Source organism: Salvelinus fontinalis, chromosome 18 (genome assembly GCF_029448725.1).
Source record: "Salvelinus fontinalis isolate EN_2023a chromosome 18, ASM2944872v1, whole genome shotgun sequence".
NCBI classification, from domain to species: Eukaryota; Metazoa; Chordata; class Actinopteri; order Salmoniformes; family Salmonidae; genus Salvelinus; species Salvelinus fontinalis.
Genome location: NC_074682.1, coordinates 35,169,405 through 35,197,364, shown reverse-complemented (window position 1 = coordinate 35,197,364; position 27,960 = coordinate 35,169,405). Strand labels below are relative to the sequence as shown.

At 42.4% G+C, this 27,960-nt stretch overlaps 1 protein-coding gene across 6 annotated transcripts; it reads left to right on the top strand.

The window, feature by feature from the left end:
- The first annotated feature begins 2 nt into the window (after window positions 1-2).
- On the top strand, window positions 3-27,057 carry LOC129815396 (unconventional myosin-XVIIIa-like). Of its 6 annotated transcripts, none has more exons than XM_055869192.1 (6): window positions 3-281; window positions 8,246-8,320; window positions 8,542-8,580; window positions 9,033-9,194; window positions 9,497-9,580; window positions 23,119-27,057. In XM_055869192.1, exons 1-6 carry the CDS (start codon window positions 198-200, stop codon window positions 23,794-23,796), a joined length of 1,122 nt encoding a protein of 373 aa, XP_055725167.1. In that variant the 5' UTR covers window positions 3-197; the 3' UTR covers window positions 23,797-27,057. The 6 variants fall into 6 exon arrangements, with proteins under 6 accessions (XP_055725167.1, XP_055725166.1, XP_055725170.1 ...); XM_055869191.1 differs by having other exon boundaries at window positions 8,539-8,580; XM_055869195.1 differs by having other exon boundaries at window positions 257-281; window positions 8,246-8,350.
- Window positions 27,058-27,960: the final 903 nt, after the last annotated feature.

The window sequence follows — 27,960 nt, the reverse complement described above, 5'->3', positions numbered from 1 at the left end:
CCTTGAGGCAACCCAGAGAAAAAAAAACATTTCGCTCACGTTACAGTTTGTCCTTCGCCCACAATCTGGGCGTCAGTTCAATCTGTCGCCATCCCTTCATCCGCACAAAACAAAACATTACTCGTTGACTACAGTACTCATTTCTTGTAGTTCTTAAGAAAAGGATTTCAATTTTTTTTTGTGTATCGTAGGTCACTATGGAAAGAATCGGGTCGCCCATAAAAAGGACGCTTTCTCGGGGAGTGAGTGAGGACGAGTCACTTCGCAACATAATCAAAGAGGTGAGCGTCGAGCAATCACGTCGTTATTGTATATTGCGACATTTACAAGAGTCATGCAGTCTATTATCTGTAGGCTATTATCTACTTTTATAGAGTCTAATTTGGCATTACTAGGCTACAGTGGTTACAGTCGAGAAGATTCATCCTCGAGCGTTACAGTAAGCCACTGCATGTGTTTTATATTTTTAAGATGTTTACTTTGTTTTTTTACTGTTGTGTAGCCTACTCATTTTCATTTAGACTCTCACCCCAATGTTACTGTAGCATGTGGTTTTACATTGTTTCAAGTTCACTTACGGAAAACGTTAACATTGTTACAATGACTTCCTTTCGAGCAGTGTTACATTGTAGCCAGCCTTCCCACAACTGAATTGCCTTCAAATGGCTTTACGTTTAGCTAGTTACTTAAAACACCAGAGAAAAATGGCTTCTAATCTCTGACTAACCTTAGTGTCTCCCGTTAGGGCACAAGTAAAACAGAATGGCTACTTCGTTACAGTGTGCATATAATAGGGATGACACATTGCCATTGCATGACTAATGTCGTTAGAATTCAGTCATCAGTGGTTCATCACAAGTAAAAAAAAAAAAAAAAAAAAAAAAAAAAAATCATTGGTAGAGTACAGTAAATGTACAGTCCATGAGAACTGGACCTAGAGGTTTGCCAAATTGTGTTGATATGTATCCTAGGGGTAGGCCTAAATCCATTTGAATTAAATCACTTTTTGACAGCATCCCTTTTGATTTAAACAAAACTTTCCATACATGTCTGTCCATGGAAGAGGTTAGAAAATCGCGTCAAGTGTCAAAACATTCACGAAATAAATGTGCTCAAAGTTGAACATTTTGCATACCCATCCATACCATAGACATTCATTACTGGAGAAGATAAATGTTTGAGTTTGATATAAATGTTTAAAAACTATTTTATTATTTATTGCCATTTTTTTACATTTTAAACCTTTAATGCCAATGATCTAAAAACGGATTTCTGATTGTTTTCATATTCGCATATGTTGTAGCTTAGACCCTATTTCACATCATTTGAGTTTGTTGTGCCTGTCATTGGTTGAGACACAACATGCTCTTGAGTACAGGGTGGGTGACATTTCAATCATAGAAATATAATTCATAGAATGGACCTATCCCTTCAGACCACTGCAATTTAGCTAGTACACCATTGAAATTGAATTAAGATTGTACATTTTAATTATTACCACAAAGATGACCGCCAGTCCATCCACTGTTGAATGTTAACTTAAATGGTAATGTCTATTCTATGATTGCATTAGGTTTCCTATGGAGGATTGCCAGTATGATTTAAAACAAATATTCCCTTTATTAAAGTCAACATTCTCATCTTTGCGGTACGATTTGAAAGTTTAAACTTCAATTGTATTTTTGTATTTATTATGAATCCCCATTAGCTGCTGCCAAAGCAGCAGCTACTCTTCCTGGGGTCCAGCAAAATTAAGGCAGTTTATACAATTTTAAAAACATTACAATACATTCACAGATTTTACAACAGTGTGCCCTCAGGCCACTACTCCACCACTACCACATATCTACAGTACTAAATCCATGTCTACGTATGTTATCGTGTCTGTGCCAATGTTTGTTGCTTCACAGTCCCTGCTGTTCCATAAGGTGTTTCTTGTATCTGTTTTTTAAATCTAAATTTACTGCTTGCATCAGTTACCTGATGTGGAATAGAGTTCCATGTAGTCATGGCTCTATGTAGTCCTGTGTGCCTCCCATAGTCTGTTCTGGACTTGGGGATTGTGAAGAGACCTCTTGTGGTATGTCTTGTGGGGTATGCATGGGTGTCCGAGCTGTGTGTCAATAGTTTAGACAGACAGCTCGGTGCATTCAACATGTAAATAGCTCTCATAAATAGAAGTAATGATGAAGTCATTCTCTCCTCCACTTTGATCCAGGGGAGATTGACATGAATATTATTAATATTAGCTCTCTGCGTACATCCAAGGGCCAGCCGTGCTGCCCTCTGAGCCAATTGCAATTTTCCTACGTCCTTTTTTGTGGCACCTAACCACACGACTGGACAGTAGTCATGGTGCGACAACTAGAGGCTGTAGGACTTGCCTTGTTGATAGTGTTAAGGCAGAGCATCACTTTATAGACAGACTTCTCCCCATCTTAGCTACTACTGCATCAATATGTTTTGACCATGACAGTTTACAATCAGAGTAACTCCAAGCATCTCAACTCAATTTCAACATTATTTATTACAAGATTTGGTTGAGGTTTAGGGTTTAGTGAGTGTTTTGTTCCAAATATAATGATTTTAGTTTTAGAAATATTTAGGTATAACTTATTCTATGCCACCCACTGAAACTAACTGCAGCTCTTTGTTGAGTGTTGCAGTCATTTCAGTCGCTGTAGTAGCTGACTTGTATAGTGTTAAGTCATCCGCATACATATTCACATTTTAGTAGATTTATCAGCCAAACCATTACACCCACCCTCTATTCAAGAGCATGTTGTCTCAACCGATGGCGGGCACAACACAAAAACCTTCAATTAGATGTTCCAGGCGACTGTGTGATCACGCTCTCCGTAGCCGATGTGAGTAAGACCTTTAAACCGGTCAACATACACAAGGCTGCAAGGCCAGACGGATTACCAGGACGTGTGCTCCGGGCATGTGCTGACCAACTGGCAGGTGTCTTCACTGACATTTTCAACATGTCCCTGATTTAAGTCTGTAATACCAACATGCTTCAAGCTGACCACCATAGTTCCTGTGCCCAAGAACACAAAGGCAAAAGGCCTAAATGACTACAGACCTGTAGCACTCACGTCTGTAGCCATACAATTTGATTTGAAGTGCTTTGAAAGGTTGGTCATGGTTCACATCAACACCATTATCCCAGAAACGCTAGACCCACTCCAATTTGCATACCGCCCAAACAGATCCACAGATGATGCAATCTCTATTGCACTCCACACTGCCCTTTCCCACCTGGACAAAAGGAACACTTACGTGAGAATGCTATTCATTGACTACAGCTCAGCGTTCAACACCATAGTACCCTCAAAGCTCATCACTAAGCTAAGGATCCTGGGACTAAACACCTCCCTCTGCAACTGAATCATGGACTTCCTGACGGGCCGCCCCCAGGTGGTGAGGGTAGGTAGCAACACATCTGCCACGCTGATCCTCAACACTGGAGCTCCCCAGGGTGACGTGCTCAGTCCCCTCCTGTACTCCCTGTTCACCCACGACTGCATGGCCAGGCACGACTCCAACACCATCATTAAGTTTGTAGACGACACAACAGCCTGATCAACGACGAGACAGCCTATAGGGAGGAGACCTGGCCAGGTGGTGCCAGAATAACAACCTATCCCTCAACGTAACCAAGACTAAGGAGATTATTGTGGACTACAGGAAAAGGAGGACCGAGCACACCCCCATTCTCATCGACGGGGCTGTAGTGGAGCAAGTTGAGAGCTTCAAGTTCCTTGGTGTCCACATCAACAACAAACTAGAATGGTCCAAACACACCAAGACAGTTGTGAAGAGGGCACGACAGCCTATTCCCCCTCAGGAAACTAAAAAGATTTTGCATGGGTAATGAGATCCTCAAAAGGTTCTACAGCTGCAACATCGAGAGCATCCTGACTGGTTGCATCACTGCCTGGTATGGCAACTGCTCGGCCTCTGACCGCAAGGCAATACAGAGGTTAGTGCGTACGGCCCAGTACATCACTAGGGCTAAGCTGCCTGCCATCCAGGACCTCTACACCAGGCGGTGTCAGAGGAAGGCCCTAAAAATTGTCAAAGACCCCAGCCACCCCAGTCATAGACAGTTCTCTCTACTACCGCGAGGCAAGCGGTACCGGAGTGCCAAGTCTAGGACAAAAAGGCTTCTCAACAGTTTTTACCCCCAAGCCATAAGACTCCTGAACAGGTAATCAAATTGTATTTTCATTGTGTGCCCCCCCCCAACCCCTCCTTTTACGCTGCTGTTACTCTCTGTTTAACATATATGCATAGTCACTTTAACTATACATTCATGCACATACTACCTCAATTGGGCTGACCAACCAGTGCTCCCGCACAGTGGCTAACCGGGCTATCTGCATTGTGTCCCACCCGCCAACCCCTCTTTTACGCTACTGCTACACTCTGTTCATCTATGCATAGTCACTTTAACCATATCTACATGTACATACTACCTCAATCAGCCTAACTAACCGGTGTCTGTATGTAGCCTCGCAGCTTTTATAGCCTCGCTACTGTATATAGTCTGTCTTTTTACTGTTTTATTTCTTTACCTACCTATTGCTCACCTAATACCTTTTTTTGCGCTATTGGTTAGAGCCTGTAAGTAAGCATTGCACTCTAATACCTGTTGTATTCTGCACACGTGACAAACTTTGATTTGAATTATGTAAAATATGACAAAATAAGATTTTACACGTTTTTTTGATAATTGAGGTTAAAGTAAAAAATGTTTTTATCCGTTTATCTTTTCCAGTGATGAAGACATGGATGTCTCATAGTATGGTGGGGTATGCAAAATGGGTCAACTTTAAGCATCTTTATCTCTTGAATGTTTGGCATTCAGGTCCAAAAAGTCATTTTCTGAGCACTTCTACAATGGCCAAATATGTATGGAACTTTTCGTTCAAATCAAAAGGGGTGCTGTCAACCTCATTTTAATTCAAATGGATTTACCCATAGGCTATTATGCAATAACTCATTCATTTGATTGTGCTTCATTCATGAATCCATCTGTAAAACAATCCTCTGGCAACATTATCAAGCCTTTTGCCAAAATGCTAAAATTCATTAACAGTGGGTAGGCCACTCATTTGATGGACCATCACAGAAGACTTCATACCTTAGCAAGTGATAATTCCACATCAATCAGTGTAGATTAAGGGGAGGAGACAGGTTAAGGAAGGATTTTTAAGCCTTGAGACAGATTGTGTGCCATTGAGGTTGAATGGATAAGACAAAATATTTAAGTGTCTTTGAATGGGGTATGGCAGTAGGTGCCAGGAGCACCGGTTTGTGTCAATCACCGCAACGCTGCTGGGGTTTTCATGCTCAAGTTTTCCATGTTATTCAATAAGGGTCCACCAACCACAGGACATCCAGCCAACTTGTCACAACTGTGGGAAGCATTAGAGTCAACATGTGCTAGCATCAAGGTTTCCGTTAGGAGAATACGGTACCGGGCAATGTGACTGGACAGATTTTAATTTGCCGGACATTTGAGAAATTTGCCATAAACCCATATGCATTGGGTGCATAACGCATTAGGGCGTACACCCACTGCTCAAAATCACATTTAGATTATTGTAATTCATTTTAAAAGAATAGAATTTACCCTGTAAAGTTGAACGTTGTTCTTGTACCAAAATTACAAGTTTTATTAAACTTTACCCGTTGCGTCGTCATCCCTGCTATAAATCATAAATTATATATTTGTATAATCTAATTTGCGAGAATTAAAGTAGCAGGTTAGGAAAATTAGGTTAAGGTTAGCTAAAATGCAACAAAAAAAACTGGGTCCCTTCTAGCCATGACCGGGCTGACCTGCCCCACTCCCCCCTGCGATTCAGCACCAAAGCAGTGGAAAGATGACACTCTTTGGTGGCTACAAAATTAAGAAATTATAAAACTGATGTTGGACAATCAAATTCGATATGTAAATTCAGCTGGTTCATTGAGAAAGAGCTTATTTTACAATGCTCCTGTGAAACTAGGCCCGCGCCGTGCATTTATGAAAGCACGTGCTTCGTGTCATGTGTGATGTACATGACTTATTGATAACAACTCTGTTTCCTACTATAGGCAGTTGGCTGCCTAGTGATTGTTACTGTCAAATGTAAATATTTGGCAATGCTGTTTAGTTTCCAAGTGCTACTGAAGAAGCTCAACTGAAATACACATCATTACTCTACTCTAGTCTATCAATCCATTCCATATACCATACATGACACATGGGTGGCATTTTGTTGATCTTACCTAGGGCTGTAGCATCACTGCTTGGACCAAGCGAGATGAACACAATAATTTGCCTCTAATTTACTTGCGTTTGTGCGGCGGACTTTGGTCTGCTCAAAGTGAGCTGTCAGAAATTCAAAACTGGCCAACTCCTTGGAGCAGCTTGCTATGCACATCAGCCTTGTCACTTTGTCCTCGAGGCTGTCTCTACTCTGTTTTGGAGAAAGAATCCCCACTTGGTAGGCACACTGGAAACTTGGATAATCAACACAATCTTTGCCAATTTTCTAGTCACGGTACACTCAACGGAACCCAAACCGACTGCGCTCGTGCGTCGTCGTGCGCTATCGTGCATAAATTTATTTTGCCCCCCCCACACCAAACGCGATCACGACACGCAGGTTAAAATATCAAAACAAACTCTGAACCAATGACACATTAATTTAGGGACAGGTCGAAAAGCATTAAACATGTATGGCAATTTAGCTAGTTAGCTTGCACTTGCTAGCTAACATTAATTTGTCCTATTTAGCTAGCTTGCTGTTGCTAGCTAATTTGTCCTGGGATATAAACATTTGTTATTTTACCTGAAATGCACAAGGACCTCTACTCCGACAAATTAATCCACACAAAACGGCTAACCGATCTGTTTCTAGTCATCTTTCCTCCTTCCAGGCTTTTTCATCTTTGAACTTATATGGTGATGCATCTAAACTTTCCTTGTATTACCACGACAACTGGCAACAAAGTTCGTCTTTCAATCACCCACTGTGGGTATAACCAATGAGGAGATGGCACGTGGGTACCTGCTTCTATAAACCAATGAGGAGATGGGAGAGGCAGGACTTTCACCACCTTCTGCGTCAGAAATAGTAATGACTTCTATTTTAGCCCGCAGACGCTCATTGGCGCAATAATTGAATAACATGGATTTCTAAATGTATTTTGCGATGCTCGCGCACGTGACGTGTCCGGTCTGGTCAGCATGTTACATTATATTACTTGCTTGTTACATGCTGACCAGACCGGACACATCGCGTGCGCGAGCGTCGGAAAATAAATTTAAAAATCCATGTTATTCAATTATTGCACCCACACTGCTCGCGCGGGCCAACGAGTGTTTGCGACGCCTAGGGCTAAAATAGAAGGCATTCCTATTTCTGACGCAGATAGCGCTGTAAGTCCTGCCTCTCCCATCTCCTCATTGGTTTATAGAAGCAGGTACCCACGTGCCATCTCCTCATTGGTTATACCCACGTGGGTGATTGAAAGACGAACTTTGTTGTCGTAGTAATACAAGGAAAGTTTAGATGCATCACCATATAAGTTCAAAGATGAAAAAGCCTGGAAGGAGGAAAGATGACTAGAAGCTTTTCGACCGGTCCCCAAATTAATGTGTCATTGGTTCAGTTTGTTTTGATATTTCAACCTGCGTGTTGTGATCGCGTTTGGTGTAGGGAGACAAAATACATTTATGCACGATAGCTCAGGATGGCGCACGCGCGCAGCCGGTCCATGTTATGAGGACCTTGTGTCTTTTGCGTGAGTAAAAATAGAAACACACACCCGACACTAATTTTCAAGCAGCTTGAGAATTTATTAGCCTATGAAGTTTGCCTTTTGCCTTTGAAGTTGCAGCACATTGACTTGTATTTCCATCAATGAATAAAAAACATGATTTTGCCATTTGGCCTGAAACAGTTTTATTTATCAGCTTTTCATTTTTTTATCGGCCAAAAGCCGGCATCTTTCGACACCTTGTAGAGTCAATGCCCCGAGGAATTGAGGTTGTTCTGATGACAAAAGGGGGTGCAACTCAATATTAGGAAACTTTTCCTAATGTTTGGTAGACTCTATGTATACCAGCTGTCTATGGGATGTGGGAACAATGTAAAAAGTATGGAAACAGTTATTCCCACATGCTTTGTAGACATTATTATTATTATGGCTCTGTCTGATATGTCTTTTGTTATTTTGTAAGGCGGAGAGTTCGGCCAGGCGTCTGACACGCAGTGAGAGCAGAGAGGGAACCCTCAAGAGGAGAAGTGGGAGTCAGGTATAATAAGAGCAATGGATAAAGCTACTGGTAAATGTATTATGTGTCCCAAATGGCACCATATTCCCCACAGGGCAGCCCTACACTGATCTTACATTTACACATGATTACCTCTGATTCTATCTGTGCTGTAAACCATACTAAGAGTATGTTTGAACTTCTTATTATATTACTTGTTTGAGTGTTGTTGACCTTTCTCTTTGTCTTGTTCCCACCAGCAGTCTGAGGATCAGGAACTAATGATGGAACTCCCTGAGATGGTGACTATCTGCGAAAGCTTTTTTTTTTTTTTTTTAAATGTCAGATTACCTTTTCTCATATTTGAGCAGTATAACCAGTTCGATTGGATGTCAAACCTTCTCTGTGCTGCATATTCAGAGGGTACATACTTTTTATGAAACTCACACAAAATAACCCAGGAAGAAATAATGTAGCTCCAGTGCAATTATGTGTTGTCATGCCAGCAACTTGTTGCTTTATAAAGAATAAGAAAACCTGGTATGCCTCAAATAAGGACCATAGACCAGCAATAGCTATCAAAAAAATTACATCTCCATGAAGCAATATCCAACAGTTGAATATCAAATTACATGTTAATTAAACCAGTATTGTTGTTAGTGTGACTAGATGAAGCTGCCCACTGCCATGCCTGTGTTTGTTGGGAGTGCGATGACTAATTGGATCTTCCCACGGATATTCCTGTGTTTGTCAGCTTGATCTGCAGGCGAGCTACGACGATGTGTTGCAAGAGCTCCGTGGGCTGGAGCTGCAGCGGGAGACTGTGTTGTTCCAGGTGGACGTTCTGCACGACGCCCTGGAGGGGGCCGAGGAGATGCTGGCCGAGGCTCAGAGAGAGGCCAGCCATGCCACCATGGTACATACAGTCATACACACTTGCAATGACTGAGATATGTGGTTGTATGACCTACCTTAGTGAAATGCACTGACTGTAAGTCACTCTGGATAAGAGTGTCTACTAAATTAACAAAATCTAATGAACATGTAAAAAGATCCTGGAGGAGCAAAACAGTGTTTATAGTAGAAACCCAGTAGGAATGTGCTATTTCCTGTGACCCAACTGTGGTTCTCCTACTGTTGAAGAATCACTGCTCTAAAACAATTCACAACCCTCAGCTGCATTGAGTCATAAATGGATGTGTCTTTCTGTATTTGAAGGAGTTGGAGCAAGAGAGAGAAGCCAAGAGGAAGTTGGAGGACATGGTCAGCTCTCTGATGCAGGAGGTGGAGAGGCTAAAAGAGGTAATGAAGTATGACGAGGAGTGGCTTACATAAACATACAGAGAGAGGCACAAGTTCAGCAGGATTCCTGGTTTTAGACATATCCACGGCAGGTAGCCTAGCAGTTAAGAGTGTTGGGTCAATAACCTAAATGTCACTGGATCTAATCCCTGAGCTGACTGGGTGAAAAAACAGTCTGTGCTCTTGAGCAGCCCTAATTGCTCCTGTAAGTCGCTCTGGATAACAGCGTCTGCTAAATTACTAATATGTAAAAATAAAGAGTGACTAATAGCTTGTAGCTTCATGCCAGCTCTGGTTTATTGCGTATCTCTTTCCTTTGTCAGGGGAGTTTTCTCTCGGCCCTGTGCTTTGCTGAACTTGACAGAATGAAGTGTTTCCACTGCTGGGAAATTTCAGCCTGGGGGACAACCTCCCACCATACCTGTTATTCTCAGTGTGTGTTGTGTACATTACCCTTCCTAAAATGGGGCAATGTAAATGATTGATAGATATTTGTTCTGTCCCAAAGGATATGTTTGATAAAGGTGTTATGCTTGCTACATGTTGACTAATGTCATGTGGAGTATATTTTGTGTTCTAATGAGAACATCACATTTCACTCGGTTACATTTTAACATTTACATTTTAGTAATTTAGCAGACGCTCTTATCCAGAGCGACTTAGTTCGTGCATTCATCTTAAAACAGCCAAGTTGGACAACCACATCACAGGCATAGTAAATACATTTTTCCTCGAAATAGCTATCAGCAAAGTCAGAGCTATCTGTTTGTTATCTGCTACTGAGGCTTGTGGCAGGTTAGAAGGGAGTCGCCTGTTTGCAATTAAATGGGATAATCCACCTCAAGCCTACAAAAGTCCAGAGGGCATATGGAAGAAAAATGTATTCCCATGTTATGTCGAGCACAATTTATTAATCTCATGGTCACTACATAACAAAAGTTGTTTTGTCGACCATGAGATGATTGTCTCATGGTCATGACATTTAGGGCTCCCAAGTGGCGCAGCGATCTAAGGCACTGCATCGGTGCTAGAGGCGTCACTACAGACCCTGGTTCGATTCCAGGCTGTATCACAATCGGCCGTGATTGGGAGTCCCATAGGGTGGGTACAATTGGCCCAGCATCGATAGGGTTTGGGCGGGGTAGGCCTTCATTGTAAATAAGAATTTGTTCTTAACTGACTTGCCTAGGTAAATAAAGGTTAAAATAAAACAGTTGTTTTGTCTAGGTCAACTCTATAAATAGGAATGTACTTACTAAAGATAGATTGACAGTATGGTTGAGGCGGCAGAGCCCACGGTGGATCAGCTCATACGTTTTTATTGATTGCCGCACTGATGGATGGTACATTTTCATGCTTTCATTCGTGTTTGGAGCTCATTATCAGTTTTAAATTAGAATGTTAGCAAGTTAAATGTCCATTACCTTGCGCTAAGAGCTTGTGGGGGATTTAAGCCTTGAATGATGCCTGACAAGCAGCTTGATCTCTCAGGCTGTATGCCACCCCCAGGACCACAGCCAATTGCATGCAAGCAAAAACGCAGCTAACTTGGCTGGCTAGGTAGTCTTGCTAGTTGTCTTTGCCGGTTGTTAGTTTGCATAACTGATATGTGTATAATTGCAAGGGACACTTCATGTTTAAAGGATCATATAAAAATGTACAGAGTGGGTGAGCTCCATTCCTGACAGGCTGATCAGATTCAATAGCGGCCTCAGAGGCTGATGTCAGGATGCTCTAATATATTGATAAATGTCACATTGTATTTACCCCCTCAAAAAGGAAATGCTAATTAGCGGCTTATGTGGCTATCATACAGAACTACAAATGCCCGTCTCCAGCTTCACGTCACTTACCATGATGATCTGGACGAGACTGCCGAATCGAGGCAAAAGTAAGTTGATCCTGAGATTCTATCTAATGTTAGCTAAATATGGTAATTTATCATTTGTTTAAATGAAGAAGTCTGAACTATATTGGGCAAGTAAAAAATGTGCACATGCCTGATATCTAGCTAGCTAGCTCATGGTTAGCTAGTTAGCAATATTAGCCTGGCTAGATGGCTACATTAGCAGTCTATTTGGCGAGCCATTTAAATGCATGAGAAGTTCATAAAAACGAGTTAAACTTTCTTTGGCTTTCATAAACCAACAGTTTAGCTTGCTACTGAACTAGCTAGCTAACTTAGTTTTACCATCTAACATTCTAGATCATGTTTGTTTGTGTCTGTGGGTAATACTTGACTTGCAGCTATCCTAGCTAGCAGTATTATTTTGGTCTGGCTTTTTAGAGGTTTCAGAGATGGACTGATTATCATCCTAATCATTAGCAAGTGTACGTACTTTACTGCGAGGAAACATTGACCTGTTTGCTATTTCCCCTCTAGACAGCATATCATTAGTATAGCTAGTAGGGAAGGTTGTAACTTTATTTAGTCCTACCAACTATAGTGGGTTTTAAATTAATAGTTTTTTTAAAGTGTGTGTGTGTATATATACTCTTTACCCCTTTTTCTCCCCAATTTCGTAATATCCAATTGGTAGTTAGTCTTGTCCCATCGGGAGAGGCGAAGGTTGAGAGCTATTCATCCTCGAAACACGATCCCGCCAAACCGCACTGCTTCTTGACACACTGCCCGCTTAATTCGGAAGCCAGCCGCACCAATGTGTCTGAGGAAACACCTTACAGCTGGCAACCAAAGTCAGCGTGCACTGCGCCCGGCCGCCACAAGGAGTCGCTAGAGCAAGATGGAACAAGGACATCCCAGCCGGTCAAACCCTCTTCTAACCCGGACGATGCTGGGCCAATTGTGCGCTGCCTCATGGGTCTCCCTGTCACGGCCGGCTGCGACACAGCTCGGGATCGAACCTGGATATATAGTGATGACTCTAGCACTATGATGCAGTGCCTTAGAGCGCTGCTCCACTCTGGAGGCCCCTAAGTATAATTATTAACCTTATTTGCTCCTTCTGTATTCCAGAATCAATAGGTCTTATCACCTCTCAACTAGGGAAGCTGTTTCGACCTGCTTTGGTCTGTTTCAGTCATTGCAGGAGTGTGTGAAGGGTTTTGTCCCAGCCCTAACACCTGACTTAAATGATCAACTTGACGAATCACAGTGATAGGCTATGATTTGTAATCAGGCATGAGCTGGGCTGGAACAAAAGCTTATACACCCTTTTAAGTCATTATTCAGTACGGGTACAATTGGGGGGGGGGGGGGGGGGTTCAGTTTCACGGTATTGATATATAACGCATACTCCACTCAAGTGGAAGTGGAACTTGTTAACTAATGCCAACGCGGCGGCTGCTAAGAAGGTAGCAGCTGCGGACCAGAAGACTACAGCCAAGGCAGCACTGGTCCACACCTGCCCTGTCTATCGGGAAAGTAGTATTGGTTGGTTGTACTGACCTGTTTGGTACTCTTTCATATGAGTAGTAGTGTGGCATCACATTGCTTAGTTTATCATTTGTGTCAACTTTGAATTCAATCTAAAACACAGATTAACTTCCTCCATTTTGTCTTTCACCTTTTATAGACACAGACCTGAAGACATTCAAGCAGCACTTTGAGAACAATCATCCCAAGTCCCCAAAGGTCCCAGTACAGGTTGATGTGCAGGCCTAAGTGACCACACACTCAAATGGACCTACAGCTGGGATAAGATTCTTCCATCATTCACACACAGTAGACATAGTATAAACCATGTTGTCAACAAAATGTTGTCCTCAATGCTTAAGTTGTATTGTGTATGGCTCAATTGGTGGTGGAAATGCTGTGATCACTCATTGTCTTTAATTGTGATTCACAGACACAAATTGACCACGATTTGAATTCTGCAACTGAGACGGAATGATGTCGAGGGACCCGCTGAGACCCCATGTATAACTGGACCTGGACCGGATATTTGTGGCAACAACCTATAAGGGATGCAGAAGCACACCAGCAAAATTTGATGTTTATTCCATGGCCAACCATCCCTCTAGCAACCCCTTATTCCAGACTATGCCCCATGGTCCCTCAACTTTGGACACTTTGAAACTCTCCATCTCATCTACCTTCACCCATTTTCTGTATGCTGCTTCCTTCACTCCTCCTGATTTGATAACATCTAGACTCAGTAACACGTTTAAAAGTGTTGTGGTGTACTGTTTTTGCCAACTTTTTTTTAGTCTGGTAATGCTGTCCTGCTTATTCTGAGGTTCAGATTGAATGCAGTGGTAAATGTGCTGCTCACAATTGATAGCAGCAACATTGACCTGTTAAATTGACAAGAAAGCTGTTGATATAGTTGTGTTTTCGGCATGTTTCTCATTCTGCTGGAGTTGACCAAGTATTTATATTAAACCGACCTTATGCATCCAGTTGGTTCTCCGTTTAACTCACCCACCAAAAATCACAATATGCTGTTTTACATTTTGTTATTTTTGCTGATCTAATTTCTAAAATTGAAAAGCAGAAGAATATGTGCGCTCTCTGGTAGAAGAGCACCATATGAACTATTATTACCATGTCCCAGGTTTGTGACATTGATTCATATAATTACATATGTTATGTTTACAAGGCATATGTATGCATTGTTTACTATTTTGATTTCTTTAAAACAATGTGATTGCTGGAGTTCAGGTGTTTGATGGAGGACTAGATGCATTCTTGTCAAATAAATAGGCTCATTCATGATTGTGGATACATTCTGCGATTAGTTAATCTGGCTTTGAATCTGCAACAGAAGAAGTTCTGAATTGCTTTAATACAGCAGTGTATTCTGACATCATACATTTCAAAAGGTTTCACCTCATTCATATAGTTGGCAGAAATGATAAGGTATTAAATATACACCTCCACTGGCTGTAGGAGAAGAGCATCTGGTAAAGTAAGGGTATGTTGCTAATATCAACTAGCCTGGTATTCATGGCACATCGTAAATATCTGACTGCTACTAGGATAGTATTTTGTACAAGACACGACCAAATGCATAAATAAGCCACAAATATTAGTTAAAATGTGGAAATGAAATTAAATATATTATGTTTTGGATCAAGGTAGCTATAGCTAGCTGACAGCAAAGGTGTCAGCTAGAGATGAAATTAGGAGCTCTTTTTTTCACCTTTTATTTAACCAGGTAAGCTAGTTGAGAACAAGTTCTCACTTACAACTGTGACCTGGCCAAGGCAAAGCAGTGCGACATAAACAACACAGTTACACATGGAATAAACAAGTGTACAGTCAATAACACAATAGAAAAAAAAGTCTAAATACAGTGTGTGCAAATGGTGTGAGGAGGTAAGGCAATAAATAGGCCATAGTAGTGAAGTAATTGCAATTTAGCAAATTAACACGAGTGATAGATGAGCAGATGATGTGCAAGTAGAAGTACTAGTGTGCAAAAGAGCAGAAAAGTAAATAACAATATGGGGATGAGGTAGGTAGATTGGTTGGGCTATTTACAGATAGGCTATGTACAGCTGCAGCGATCGGTTAGCTGCTCAGATAGCTGATGTTTAAAGTTAGTGAGGGAAATATAAGTCTCCAGCTTCGGCGATTTTTGCATTCCATTCCAGTCATTGGCAGCAGGGAACTGGAAGGAAAGGCGGCCAAAGCAGGTGTTGGCTTTGGGGACAACCAGTGAGATATACCTGCTGGAGCGCGTACTATGGGTGGGTGTTGTTATCGTGACCAGTGAGCTGAGATAAGGCGGAGCTTTACCTAGCATAGACTTATAGATGACCTGGAGCCAGTGGGTCTGGCGACGGATATGTAGCGAGGACCAGCCGACTGGATCATACAGATCGTAGTGGTGGGTGGTATAAGGGGCTTTGGTGACAAAACGGATGGCACTGTGATAGACTGCATCCAGTTTGCTGAGTAGAGTATTGGAAGCTATTTTGTAAATGACATCGCCGAAGTCGAGGATCGGTAGGATAGTCAGTTTTACGAGGGTATGTTTTGCAGCGTGAGTGAAGGAGGCTTTGTTGCGAAATAGGAAGCCGATTCTAGATTTAATTTTGGATTGGAGATGTTTAAAATGAGTATGGAAGGAGAGTTTACAGTCTAGCCAGACACCTAGGTATTTGTAGTTGTCCACATATTCTAAGTCAGAACCGTCCAGAGTAGTGATGCTAGGCGGGCGGGCGGGTGCAGGCAGCGAACGGTTGAAAAGCATGCATTTAGTTTTACTAGCGTTTAAGATCAGTTGGAGGCCACGGAAGGAGTGTTGCATGGCATTGAAGCTTGTTTGGAGGTTAGTTAACACAGTGTCCAAAAAAGGGCCAGATGTATACAGAATGGTGTCGTCTGCGTAGATGTGGATCAGGGAATCACCCGCAGCAAGAGCAACATCGTTGATATATACAGAGAAAATAGTTGGCCAGAGAATTGAACCCCGTGTTACCCCCATAGAGATTGCCAGAGGTCCGGACAACAGGCCCTCCGATTTGACACACTGAACTCTGTCTGAGAAGTAGTTGGTGAACCAGGCGAGGCAGTCATTTGAGAAACCAAGGCTGTTGAGCCTGCCGATAAGGATACGGAGTCGAAAGCCTTGGCCAGGTCGATGAAGACGGCTGCACAGTACTGTCTTTTATTGATGGCGGTTATGATATCGTTTAGTACCTTGAGCATGGCTGAGGTTGCACCCGTGACCAGCTCGGAAACTGGATTGTACAGCGGAGAAGGTACGGTGGGATTCGAAATGGTCAGTGATCTGTTTATTAACTTGGCTTTCGAAGACTTTAGAAAGGCATGGCAGGATGGATATAGGTCTCTAACAGTTTGGGTCTAGAGTGTCTGACCGCGGCAGCTTTCCAATCTTTAGGGATCTCAGACGATACGAAAGAGAGGTTGAAGAGACTGGTAATAGGGGTTGCAACAATGGCGGTGGATAGTTTTAGAGAGGGCCCAGATTGTCTAGCCCAGCTGATTAAACATGTCCAGGTTTTGCAGCTCTTTCAGAACATCAGCTGTCTGGATTTGGGTGAAGGAGAAGCCTGGGAGGCTTGGGCAAGTAGCTGCGGGGGGTGTGGGGCTGTTGGTTGGGGTAGCCAGGAGGGAAGCATGGCCAGCCGTAGAGAAATGCTTATTGAAATTCTCGATTATCGTGGATTTATTGGTGGTGACAGTGTTACCTAGCCTCAGTGCATTGGGCAGCTGGGAGGAGGTGCTCTTATTTTCCATGGACTTTACAGTGTCCCAAAACTTTTTGGAGTCAGAGCTACAGGATGCAAATTTCTGTTTGAAAAAGCTAGCCTTTGCTTTCCTGACTGACTGCTTGTATTGGTTCCTGATTTCCCTGAAAAGTTGCATATCGCGGGAACTATTCGATGCTAGTGCAATCCGCCACAGGATGTTTTTTGTGCTGGTCGAGGGCAGTCAGGTCTGGAGTGAACCGAGGGCTATATCTGTTCTTAGTTCTACATTTTTTGAAAGGGGCATGCTTATTTAAGATGGTGAGGAAATTACTTTTAAAAAACGACCAGGCATCCTCAACTGATGGGATGAGGTCAATATCCTTCCAGGATTCCCGGGCCAGGTCGATTAGAAAGGCCTGTTTTAGGGAGCATTTGACAGTGATGGTCGTTTGACCGCGGACCCATAGCAGATGCAAGCAATGAGGCAGTGATCGCTGAGATCCTGATTGAAAACAGCAGGGGTGTATTTGGAGGGCAAGTTGGTCAGGATAATATCTTTGAGGGTGCCCATGTTTACGGATTTAGGGTTGTACCTGGTGGGTTCCTTTATAATTTGTGTGAGATTGAGGGCATCTAGCGTAGATTGTAGGGCTTCCGGGGTGTTAAGCATATCCCAGTTTAGGTCACCTAGCAGAACGAACTCTGAAGATAGATGGGGTGCTTGCAAGGATTTGTAGTCTTGCATGATGTCTACTTTGATGATAATTACCATTTTCGAATCTGAGTTAATAGAGATGCCTATACACTGCTCAAAAAAATAAAGGGAACACTAAAATAACACATCCTAGATCTGAATGATTGAAATATTCTTACTAAATACTTTTTTCTTTACATAGTTGAATGTGCTGACAACAAAATCACACAAAAATGATCAATGGAAATCAAATTTATCAACCCATGGAGGTCTGGATTTGGAGTCACACTCAAAATTAAAGTGGAAAACCACACTACAGGCTGATCCAACTTTGATGTAATGTCCTTAAAACAAGTCAAAATGAGGCTCAGTAGTGTGTGTGGCCTCCACGTGCCTGTATGACCTCCCTACAACGCCTGGGCATGCTCCTGATGAGGTGGCGGATGGTCTCCTGAGGGATCTCCTCCCAGACCTGGACTAAAGCATCCGCCACGCATTGGTGGATGGTGCGAGACATGATGTCCCAGATGTGCTCAATTGGATTCAGGTCTGGGGAACGGGCGGGCCAGTCCATAGCATCAATGCCTTCCTCTTGCAGGAACTGCTGACACACTCCAGCCACATGAGGTCTAGCATTGTCTTGCATTAGGAGGAACCCAGGGCCAACCGCACCAGCATATGGTCTCACAAGGAGTCTGAGGATCTCATCTCGGTGCCTAATGGCAGTCAGGCTACCTCTGGCGAGCACATGGAGGGCTGTGCGGCCCCCCAAAGAAATGCCACCCCACACCATGACTGACCCACCGCCAAACCGGTCATGCTGGAGGATGTTGCAGGCTGCAGAACGTTCTCCACGGCGTCTCCAGACTCTGTCACGTGCTCAGTGTGAACCTGCTTTCATCTGTGAAGAGCACAGGGCGCCAGTGGCGAATTTGCCAATCTTGGTGTTCTCTGGCAAATGCCAAACGTCCTGCACGGTGTTGGGCTGTAAGCACAACCCCCACCTGTGGACGTCGGGCCCTCATACCACCCTCATGGAGTCTGTTTCTGACCGTTTGAGCAGACACATGCACATTTGTGGCCTGCTGGAGGTCATTTTGCAGGGCTCTGGCAGTGCTCTTCCTTGCACAAAGGCGGAGGTAGCGGTCCTGCTGCTGGATTGTTGCCCTCCTACGGCCTCCTCCACGTCTCCTGATGTACTGGCCTGTCTCCTGGTAGCGCCTCCATGCTCTGGACACTACGCTGACAGACACAGCAAACCTTCTTGCCACAGCTCGCATTGATGTGCCATCCTGGATGAGCTGCACTACCTGAGCCACTTGTGTGGGTTGTAGACTCCGTCTCATGCTACCACTAGAGTGAAAGCACCGCCAGCATTCAAAAGTGACCAAAACATCAGCCAGGAAGCTTAGAAACTGAGAAGTGGTCTGTGGTCACCACCTGCAGAACCACTCCTTTATTGGGGGTGTCTTGCTAATTACCTATAATTTCCACCTGTTGTCTATTCCATTTGCACAACAGCATGTGAAATTTATTGTCAATCAGTGTTGCTTCCTAAGTGGACAGTTTGATTTCACAGAAGTGTGATTGACTTGGAGTTACATTGTGTTGTTTAAGTGTTCCCTTTATTTTTTTGAGCAGTGTATTTATAAAAGTTACGTTGTCCGATAAGTGTAAATCTCTATGAAAACATCACGGCAGGGAAAGCCTACATGAAACACAGACCTTGTTTGAAGTGGTTCTGAAATCCCCTATGGAAAAAACGATTGGAACCATTTCTGTGTTTCACCGCTATGTTTTATAGGTATTATGACACGTCCACTGTGGAGCTCCATAGAGCTAACCCCCTGGATCAGGTATGCATCTGCCTATAAAGCACTTTGACAGCTAATCTGCCTGCAAGGAGCCTTGCCTATAAAACGGCCTGCAAGGAGCCTTGCCTATAAAACGGCCTGCAAGGCAGCATCCTGATTCATCAGCCTCAGAGGCTGAAATTGAATCTGATAAGCCTGTCAGGAATGGAGCTCACCCACCTCAAATGTTTATATCCACAAAACATGAAGTGTCCCTTAATTATACACATATCAGTTATGCAACGCAGCTAACAACCAGCATTGATAACGAGATTGCTTGCTTGCCAGCTAGCTAACAAGACTACCTAGCTCACGAGACTAAACCAGTTAGCTGCATTGTTTCTTGCGTGAGATTGGCTGTAGTCTTGCGGGTGGCACACAGCCTGGGAGACCGCACTGCCTGTCAGGCATTGTTTAGGGATTAAATGCCCCACAAGCGTGATCAACGCAGCCACAGGGTCTCTTAACAAATTAATGGATGATCCGTGGTGCTTAGATTTTCTTGCAATCTTGCAATCTTGACAAAACTTTTATGTAGTGATCTCGACGTAACAGATTTTTTTTCTTCTGGACTTCCATACAAACCACATTGTTATGATTAACAATGTTAAACAGTGTTAAATAACAATAAGAAACACCCTCTCACTGTCAACTGCGTATATTTTCAGCAAACTTAACATGTGTAAATGTTTGTATGAACAAAGGATTCAACAACTGAGACATAAACTGAACAAGTTCCACAGACGTGAAAAAACAGAAATTGAATAATGTGCCCTTGAATAAAGGGTGGGTCAAAATCAAAAGTAACAGTCAGTATCTGGTGTGTCCACCGGCTGCATTAAGTACTACAGTGCATCTCCTCCTCATGGACTGCACCAGATTTGCCAGATTTGCCAGAGTGTTATCCCACTCTTCCACCAAGACACCTGCAAGTTCCCGGACATTTCTGGGGGGATTGGCCCTAGCCCTCACCCTCCGATCCAACAGATCCCAGACGTGCTCAATGGGATTGAGATCCGGGCTCTTCGCTGGCCATGGCAGAACACTGACATTCCTGTCCTGCAGGAAATCACGCACAGAACGAGCAGTATGTCTGGTGGCATTGTCAGGATGAGCCTGCAGGAAGGATACCACATGAGGGAGGAGGATTTCTTCCCTGTAACGCACAGCGGTGAGATTGCCTGCAATGACAGCAAGCTCAGTTCGATGATGCTGTGACACACTGCCCCAGACCATGACGGACCCTCCAACTCCAAATCGATCCTGCTCCAGAGTACAGGCCTCGGTGTAACGCTCATTCCTTCGACGATAAACGCGAATCCGACCATCACCCCTGGTGAGACAAAACCGCGACTCGTCAGCGAGAGCACTTTTTGCCAGTCCTGTCTGGTCCAGTGACAGTGGGTTTGTGCCCATAGGTGACGGTGATGTCTGGTGGGGACCTGCCTTACAACAGGCCTACAAGCCCTCAGTCCAGCCTATTGCGGATAGTCTGAGCACTGATGGAGGGATTGTGCATTGCTGGTGTATCTCAGGCAGTTGTTGTTGCCATCCTGTACCTGTCCCGCAGGTGTGATGTTCGGCTGTACCGATCCTGTGCAGGTGTTGTTACACATGTTCTGCCACTGCGAGGACGACCAGCTGTCCGTCCTGTCTCCCTGTAGCGCTGTCTTAGGCGTCTCACAGTACGGACATTGCAATTTATTGCCCTGGCCACATCCGCAGTCCTCATGCCTCATTGCAGCATGCCTAAGGCACGTTCACGCAGATGATCAGGGACCCTGGGCATCTTTCTTTTGGTGTTTTTCAGAGTCAGTAGAAAGGCCTCTTTAGTGTCCTAAGTTTTCATAACTGTGACCTCAATTGCCTACCATCTGTAAGCTGTTAGGGTTTTAACTACCGTTCCACAGATGCATGTTCATCAATTGTTTATGGTTCGTTGAACAAGCATGGGAAACAGTGTTTAAACACTTTACAATGAAGATCTGTGAAGTTAATAGGATTTTTACGATTTATCTTTTAATGACAGGGTCTTGAAAAAGGGACGTTTCTTTTTTTGCTGAGTTTATGTGAAAACAATATTTTTTGTGAACAAGTTTAAAGCTTAATTTTAGCTTTACAAGTTTAATTTTGTCATTATAGCAAGGTTGGTAGCAACCAATGATGTATATCAATCATGGATTGCTGATGCTACATTATGTATTGGCAAATGAGAGGCTTTGAAGTCAACAATCGGTCATATTGGCACTCCCCAGAAGAAGCAGTCGTCCATAGGATGAATGGAATTCCACAATATTTCAATTAAATGTTTCAAGGACAAATGTACATGTATTTTTGTTGTTGTAGTGGTGACGGTAACATTAGAACTTTGGACATTTTATTGTACTTTAAGGACATTTTACTATAAGGAAAAAATATAGTTTATGTTTAGCTCACATAATACAATTTAAAAGTATGCATTAAGTTGTCTGTAATAGAATTTTTTTTGCAAAAACAGAAGATTTCTTACTATGGTGGTGGTGGGGTAAAAATGGCTTTAGAAAAGCGCCCCCTCTCTGTCATCTAGTTTATATATAAATCATGTGAAAATTATTGTGGAAATCTGTTGCAGCTCAAGTCAACTACAAAACCCTAGCAAATGTATCTACACACAGTAATACCAAAGTCAATATTAGCATGTGAATTAGCTGGCTAACTGCACTATCAATTTAGGAATCTTATCTCACTGAGTTCGGCGTACAGTTCCTCTCTGCCCAGAGCGAGTGCAGAGTATGTTGCTTTTCGGCTACTGTCCCAACGATCTTACCGCTAGGCTATATGCCGCCCTTATAGAACTTTCCTACATGATTTCCTGATTTCATAGATGGAAGTAAAATTTTACCCACTGATAGAACATAGGTTTTCACCAAATTGACAGGAGTTTAATGATTTTTATTTCTGGGGCTGGATTATCCCTTTAAAGCCCTAAGAAGTGCTAAACAATGTATTCTAGCTGGCAGTCTATATCCTCCTCACTTTAAGAAACCTCAGTAGATTTTCAAACAAATAAATATTTGCAGTGACTCAGAGACTGTGGTCGTAATAATTTGGTCATCTGATCATCAGTATGGTCTTGTGGTTGGGCAAGTCCTGTGTGACCCAAGGCTGTATGTGTGTGTCTTGTCAAATGGCATTGGCCTTGTACCCAGCACGCAATCTGCTCTGCAGTAGGATGGCTTGCCCACAGCCCACTTACTGACAGATATGCAGATGCTGTCTGTTTCCTATTGTAATCGGGAAACGGTAATGTGACAATTAGCCTGGCTACTTTCCCAGCCCATGTCTCAAACCTACATTGAAAAAATACAGGTGAAGACACTGGGATTCTAATATCCCATAACTTTGCAACAATGGGACTAACTATGCTAGTTAACAACCGCGCTAGTAGTTAGAAACGGCACTGGTCCGAGATTAATGACGACGTTGTCTTAACCTGTATATTTTCGACTTAACCTCAAACCGTGCAAATAGAGCTATGAATATATTGATAGTATAGCACAAGATGTACTACAGGCTATAAAATGTATTTGACAGAGATTTGGACTCATTCGTAATAGTAACAGCCCAGACTCTGTAAGTCATTATAATACGACTGTTCTTGTTGAATTTGGTTTTCATATCACCCACTTCTAGCCTGGAGTGTCCTGTTGACTTTTGCATCTAGTTTTACAGTATGAGAATCTAAGGTCTGTGAGCTTCAAGATGTAACACCTGCCTGTTTCCCTGCTGTAATGAGGTCTGTACAGGGTTTGCATCCCTAATGGCTCCCTATATAGTGCACTATGTGAAAATGGTTAATATAGCTGTTATATCTTCCTGTTCCACAGGAGAGGAAGACCATTCCAGCAGTACCAGTGTACACACTCGTCAAGGAGCAGGAGAGGGAGGAGGAGATGGCTAGACAACAAGCACAAGAGATGAAAATAAAAAAAGAAACACAGGAACAAGTCAGTGATGCAACAAGGGATGAGGACAATTCTACCAAAGATGCGCCTCTCTCTATTATCCGATTGGACAGTGAGAGCCCCGGGCCCAACAACGGACTACCATTGGAGACCAGCGTTGGGGGGCTGCTCGCCGCCTCCTTCAAAAAGGAGAGGGGGGAGCAGCCCTCTGACAGTCCAAACCGGCCCCTTCCTCTCCACGTCGCCCGGCTGTGGTCCTCTGTGGACTCTGAGGACATAGAAGAAGGGGCAGAGGACAGCTTGACCAAGTTCACTAAGATGGTCAACAAGACCTTGGGACCATTGATGTTGGGTAGCCAGACCCCAGGGAACAGTCAGGAGGAGAACAGGCGTGGCATCTTTCCAGATAGGAACAACGACACAGACAGCATCAGCGCCTACGAGGATGCCTGCACTGACACGCCCGAGCTGGATGAGGGAGACGGGCCAAGGCTGCCACATGAGGAAGGATCCCCGGTGGATGATAATGAGGGAGAGCCATCGAATGGCAACGATCCCAAGAACCCCAAAAACACCAATGATTCTTGCATTCTGTCATAAGAGCTACAGAACTGTTGTGGTACGAAAGGTCAAATGTGCTCTCACTCTGTCTGCCCTCTTGATAATATAATATATGCCCTTTAGCTTTTATCCAAAGCAACTTACTCATGCGTGCATACCTTTTTTTACATCTTGAAAAAGGGTTAAAAAAAAATCTGTTCTTGGATCAGTGCGCTCATACAATCCATCAACACTTTTTTTTATATGTATATATTTTTTTAAATGTACCTTTATTTATACAGGTTTTTCTCATTGAGATAACATCTCTTTTCCAAGTGAGACCTGGTCCAATAGCAGCAGGGGGAACAATGTTTCAGACAAAACAACTTACTAACACAACATTAAACAAAACTATAAACCCACATACAGTACAACAAAAACATTTTACATTAAAAACACAAAATTCTTGACTAAAAACAGCTGGCCTAAAGACAATTACACTCTTCTATGATATATACATCGATCAAGTGTTTATAAAAGGGTATTGTCAACATTAGGAGTTGTCTTAGCGCAATCCAGCACGGGGGAATTCCAGTAATGTCTACAGACGTCTTTCTCCCTCGGCATGACTTGCAAGGTCGCACTTACGTGTTTAGTTTTCCTGCCGTTCGGCACAAAAGGCAAATGACCTCCCTCTGTTTATTAGTGACTGATGATCACTTAAGACTGTTTGCGTACACTGAACTATCAGATATGTTTCAGGACACACCACAGACCTCTAGCATTCTAAACAGTCAAATTATGTGATTTATAGATCACATACTGATAGTGCTGAGCGAATAACAAAAATGTTTAAAGTACAATTATTTGAATTCCATTTCATTCAGTTTTTTTTCTATGAGCTTAATGCGCAGTTTCTCTAGAGATAAATCCGATCAAGCCGAACTGTGCGATGTAGTAGGGAGTTGTAGTTTCCAACAGGCCAATATTCTACTTAGTTTTGCACAGAAATGTGGTAATTAACTACAATGACCATAATCCATTTTGCGCATACTTGGCCAGTCTGTGTGGGGCAGACACAGACGGAGAGAAGAGACAGAAGAACGTGTGATTGAGAGTGATAGAGCAGTTGTTTCGCAAGGTATCTCTATCTGAAAATACATGATCTAAGCGATTGATAGTTTGTATTCAGCAGTCATAAAAATATGCCTTGTTTACTTTGAAGAACTACTAAAATAGTGATTTTGTCAGACAGCATATACAGCAGCTCTATAGAGATGAGATGATGACATGGAATTAAATAATAATAATCTTGTAAAATACACAACTGAAATATTTTATTAAAGTCATGTGAATAAATGATGGTTAATAAGTGATAAGCAGTAATGGGCAGTCACTGCCATCATGGGACTTTATTCATTGTTTTGTTCTGTGTTGCAGAATTCAACCCACATAGTGCATTTAATGTCTAAAGAAATGATCTAAACCAAAATCGAAAACCGTGATGATTTTTTTTATAATCGAACCAAAACCAAACCGACCTCAAAAAGCACTAATTGCTTAGCTCTACATACTTTAGAGTTGTAAGACGATAATAGCTGTTTTTGTGCTCTTATAAGATCAGATGCTGGCAAGATTGTAATCACAATAGCAGGCAGCCAAGGAGCTAGCTACTATACTACAGGGAATGTTTTTAGGGAATTTATGGGTGTTAAACCATCATTGTCTCACGTCAACATTTATTTTATCTAAGAAGTACTTGGTGCCTTTCCTGCCTCACCTTAAGACATTTTATAAATATGAAAGATGAATTTGAAAGATTTAATATGAATTTACTGAATCTAATCTAGCTTTAGTTATTATCAGACATCCATCATTTGAAGTTAGTATGATACTAGCATGATTGACAAAGGGAACAATCCATTTAATTGTAAAACTTTAATGATACCTGATAATATTTTCTATTTACACATACAGTAACAGTACTGCATGCTACTCAGTGCTTTTACGGTCATGCTTGCATGGTTGCAGTGAAACTACTGAATTGGGAGAAACTTTACATGTTATCTTTTTGTATCTGACATTGCTGGACAATATATCCTTTGTTTTTATAATTTTTCTACCCCTAACCATTAACACAAGACCTGATGATAATCTTTTGACTTGGAGTTGCTACCTATACATTTTCTTATGGCCCAAAATGAATCCCAAATGGCACCCTATTCTCTTTGTAGTGCCTTATAAAGGGAATATGGTGCCATTTGGGACGCATACTTTATCAACATTTCTGTCCATATTTTAAGCTAGCGAGGTCAAATGGAATTTATCTGTTTTCCAATCCTCACCTTTTGAAATTGGCTAAGTTTCCATGGCTACCTAGAAGTCTTTTTTACTGCGTGTGTAATATGAATGTGAACTTGGGTGCAAATCTTACACTGCCTTCAACACTAGGTTTTGTGTATTGTTGGGGCTTTGTGTGTATCTCAAGTCAGAATGGAGCTCTTAGTGGAAGGGATGTGAAGTTAGGAATAAGATTTAAATATGTTACTTTCTAACTTTGATACTTGTGATTTACATGTTTACTACTTATATTCTGTTTCTGTTGCCTGAATTTCTCTTTCTGCTGGAGATATACTGAACAAAAATTTAATCTCAGCATGCAACAATTTCAAAGATTTTCCTGAGTTACAGTTCATATAAGGAAATCAGTCAATTGAAATACATTCATTAAGCCCTAATTTATGGATTTCACATGACTGTGCAAGGGTGCAGCCATGGGTGGGCATAGGCCAACCTACTTGGCAGCCAGGCCCACCCACTGGGGAGCCAGGCCCAGCCAATCAGAATGTTTTTCCCCATAAAAGGGCTTTATTACAGACAGAAATACTCCTTAGCTGATGTGGAGGTCCTGGACTAGCGTGGTTACACGTGGTATGCGGTTGTGAGGCCTGTTGGATGTACTGCCAAATTCTCTAAAACAACATTAGAGGCAGCTTGTGGTAGAGAAATTTAAGTTATATTCTCTGGCAACAGCTCTGGTGGACACTGATGCAGTCAGCATGCCAATTGCACCCTCCCTCAAAACAAGACATATATGGCATTGTGTTGTGTGATATAACTGCACATTTTAGAGTGGCCTTTTATTGTCCCCAGCACAAGGTGCACCTGTGTGTAATGATCATGCTGTTTAATCAGCGAATTGATATGCCACACCTGTCAAGTGGATGGATTATCTTGGCAAAGGAGAAATGCTCACTAACTGGGATATAAACAAATTTGTGTACGACATTTGAGAGAAATAAACTTTTTGTGCGTATGGAACATTTCTGTGATTTTTGTTTATTTCAGCTCATGAAACATGGAACCAACACTTTACATGCTGTATTTATATTTTTGTTCAGTATGTACTTAAGGTTTCTAAACACGCAATACAGTACCTGTTATGTTGATGAACGGTTATGTGTCTTATATCTCTAATGCAACTTGATGTCACAATTTATCTTGAGGAACATTTTAGTATTTTCTGAAAAACTACTAATGTACAGTTGAAGTCAGAAGTTTACATACAACTTAGCCAAATACATTTAAACTCAGTTTTTCACAATTCCTGACATTTAATCCTCGTAAAAAATTCCCTGTCTTAGGTCAGTTAGGACCACCACTTTATTTTAAGAATGTGAAATGCCAGAATAATAGTAGAGAATGATTTATTTCAGCTTTTAATTATTTCATCACATTCCCATTGGGTCAGAAGTTTACATACACTCAATTAGTATTTGGTAGCATTGCCTATAAATTGTTTAACTTGGGTCAAACGTTTCGGGTAGCCTTCCACAACCTTCCCACAATAAGTTGGGTAAAGTTTGGCCCATTCCTCCTGACAGAGCTGATGCAACTGAGTCAGGTTTGTAGGCCTCATTGCTCACACACACTTTTTCAATTCTGCCCACAAAATGTCTATAGGATTGAGGTCAGGACTTTATGATGGCCACTCCAATACCTTGACTTTGTTGTCTTTAAGCCATTTTGCCACAGCTTTGGAAGTATGCTAGGGGTCACTGTCCATTTGGAAGACCCATTTGCGACCAAGCTTTCACTTCCTGACTGTTGTCTCGAGATGTTGCTTCAATATATCCACATAATTTTCCTGCCTCATGATGCAATCTATTTTGTGAAGTGTGCCAGTCCCTCCTGCAGCAAAGCACCCTCACAACACGATGCTAC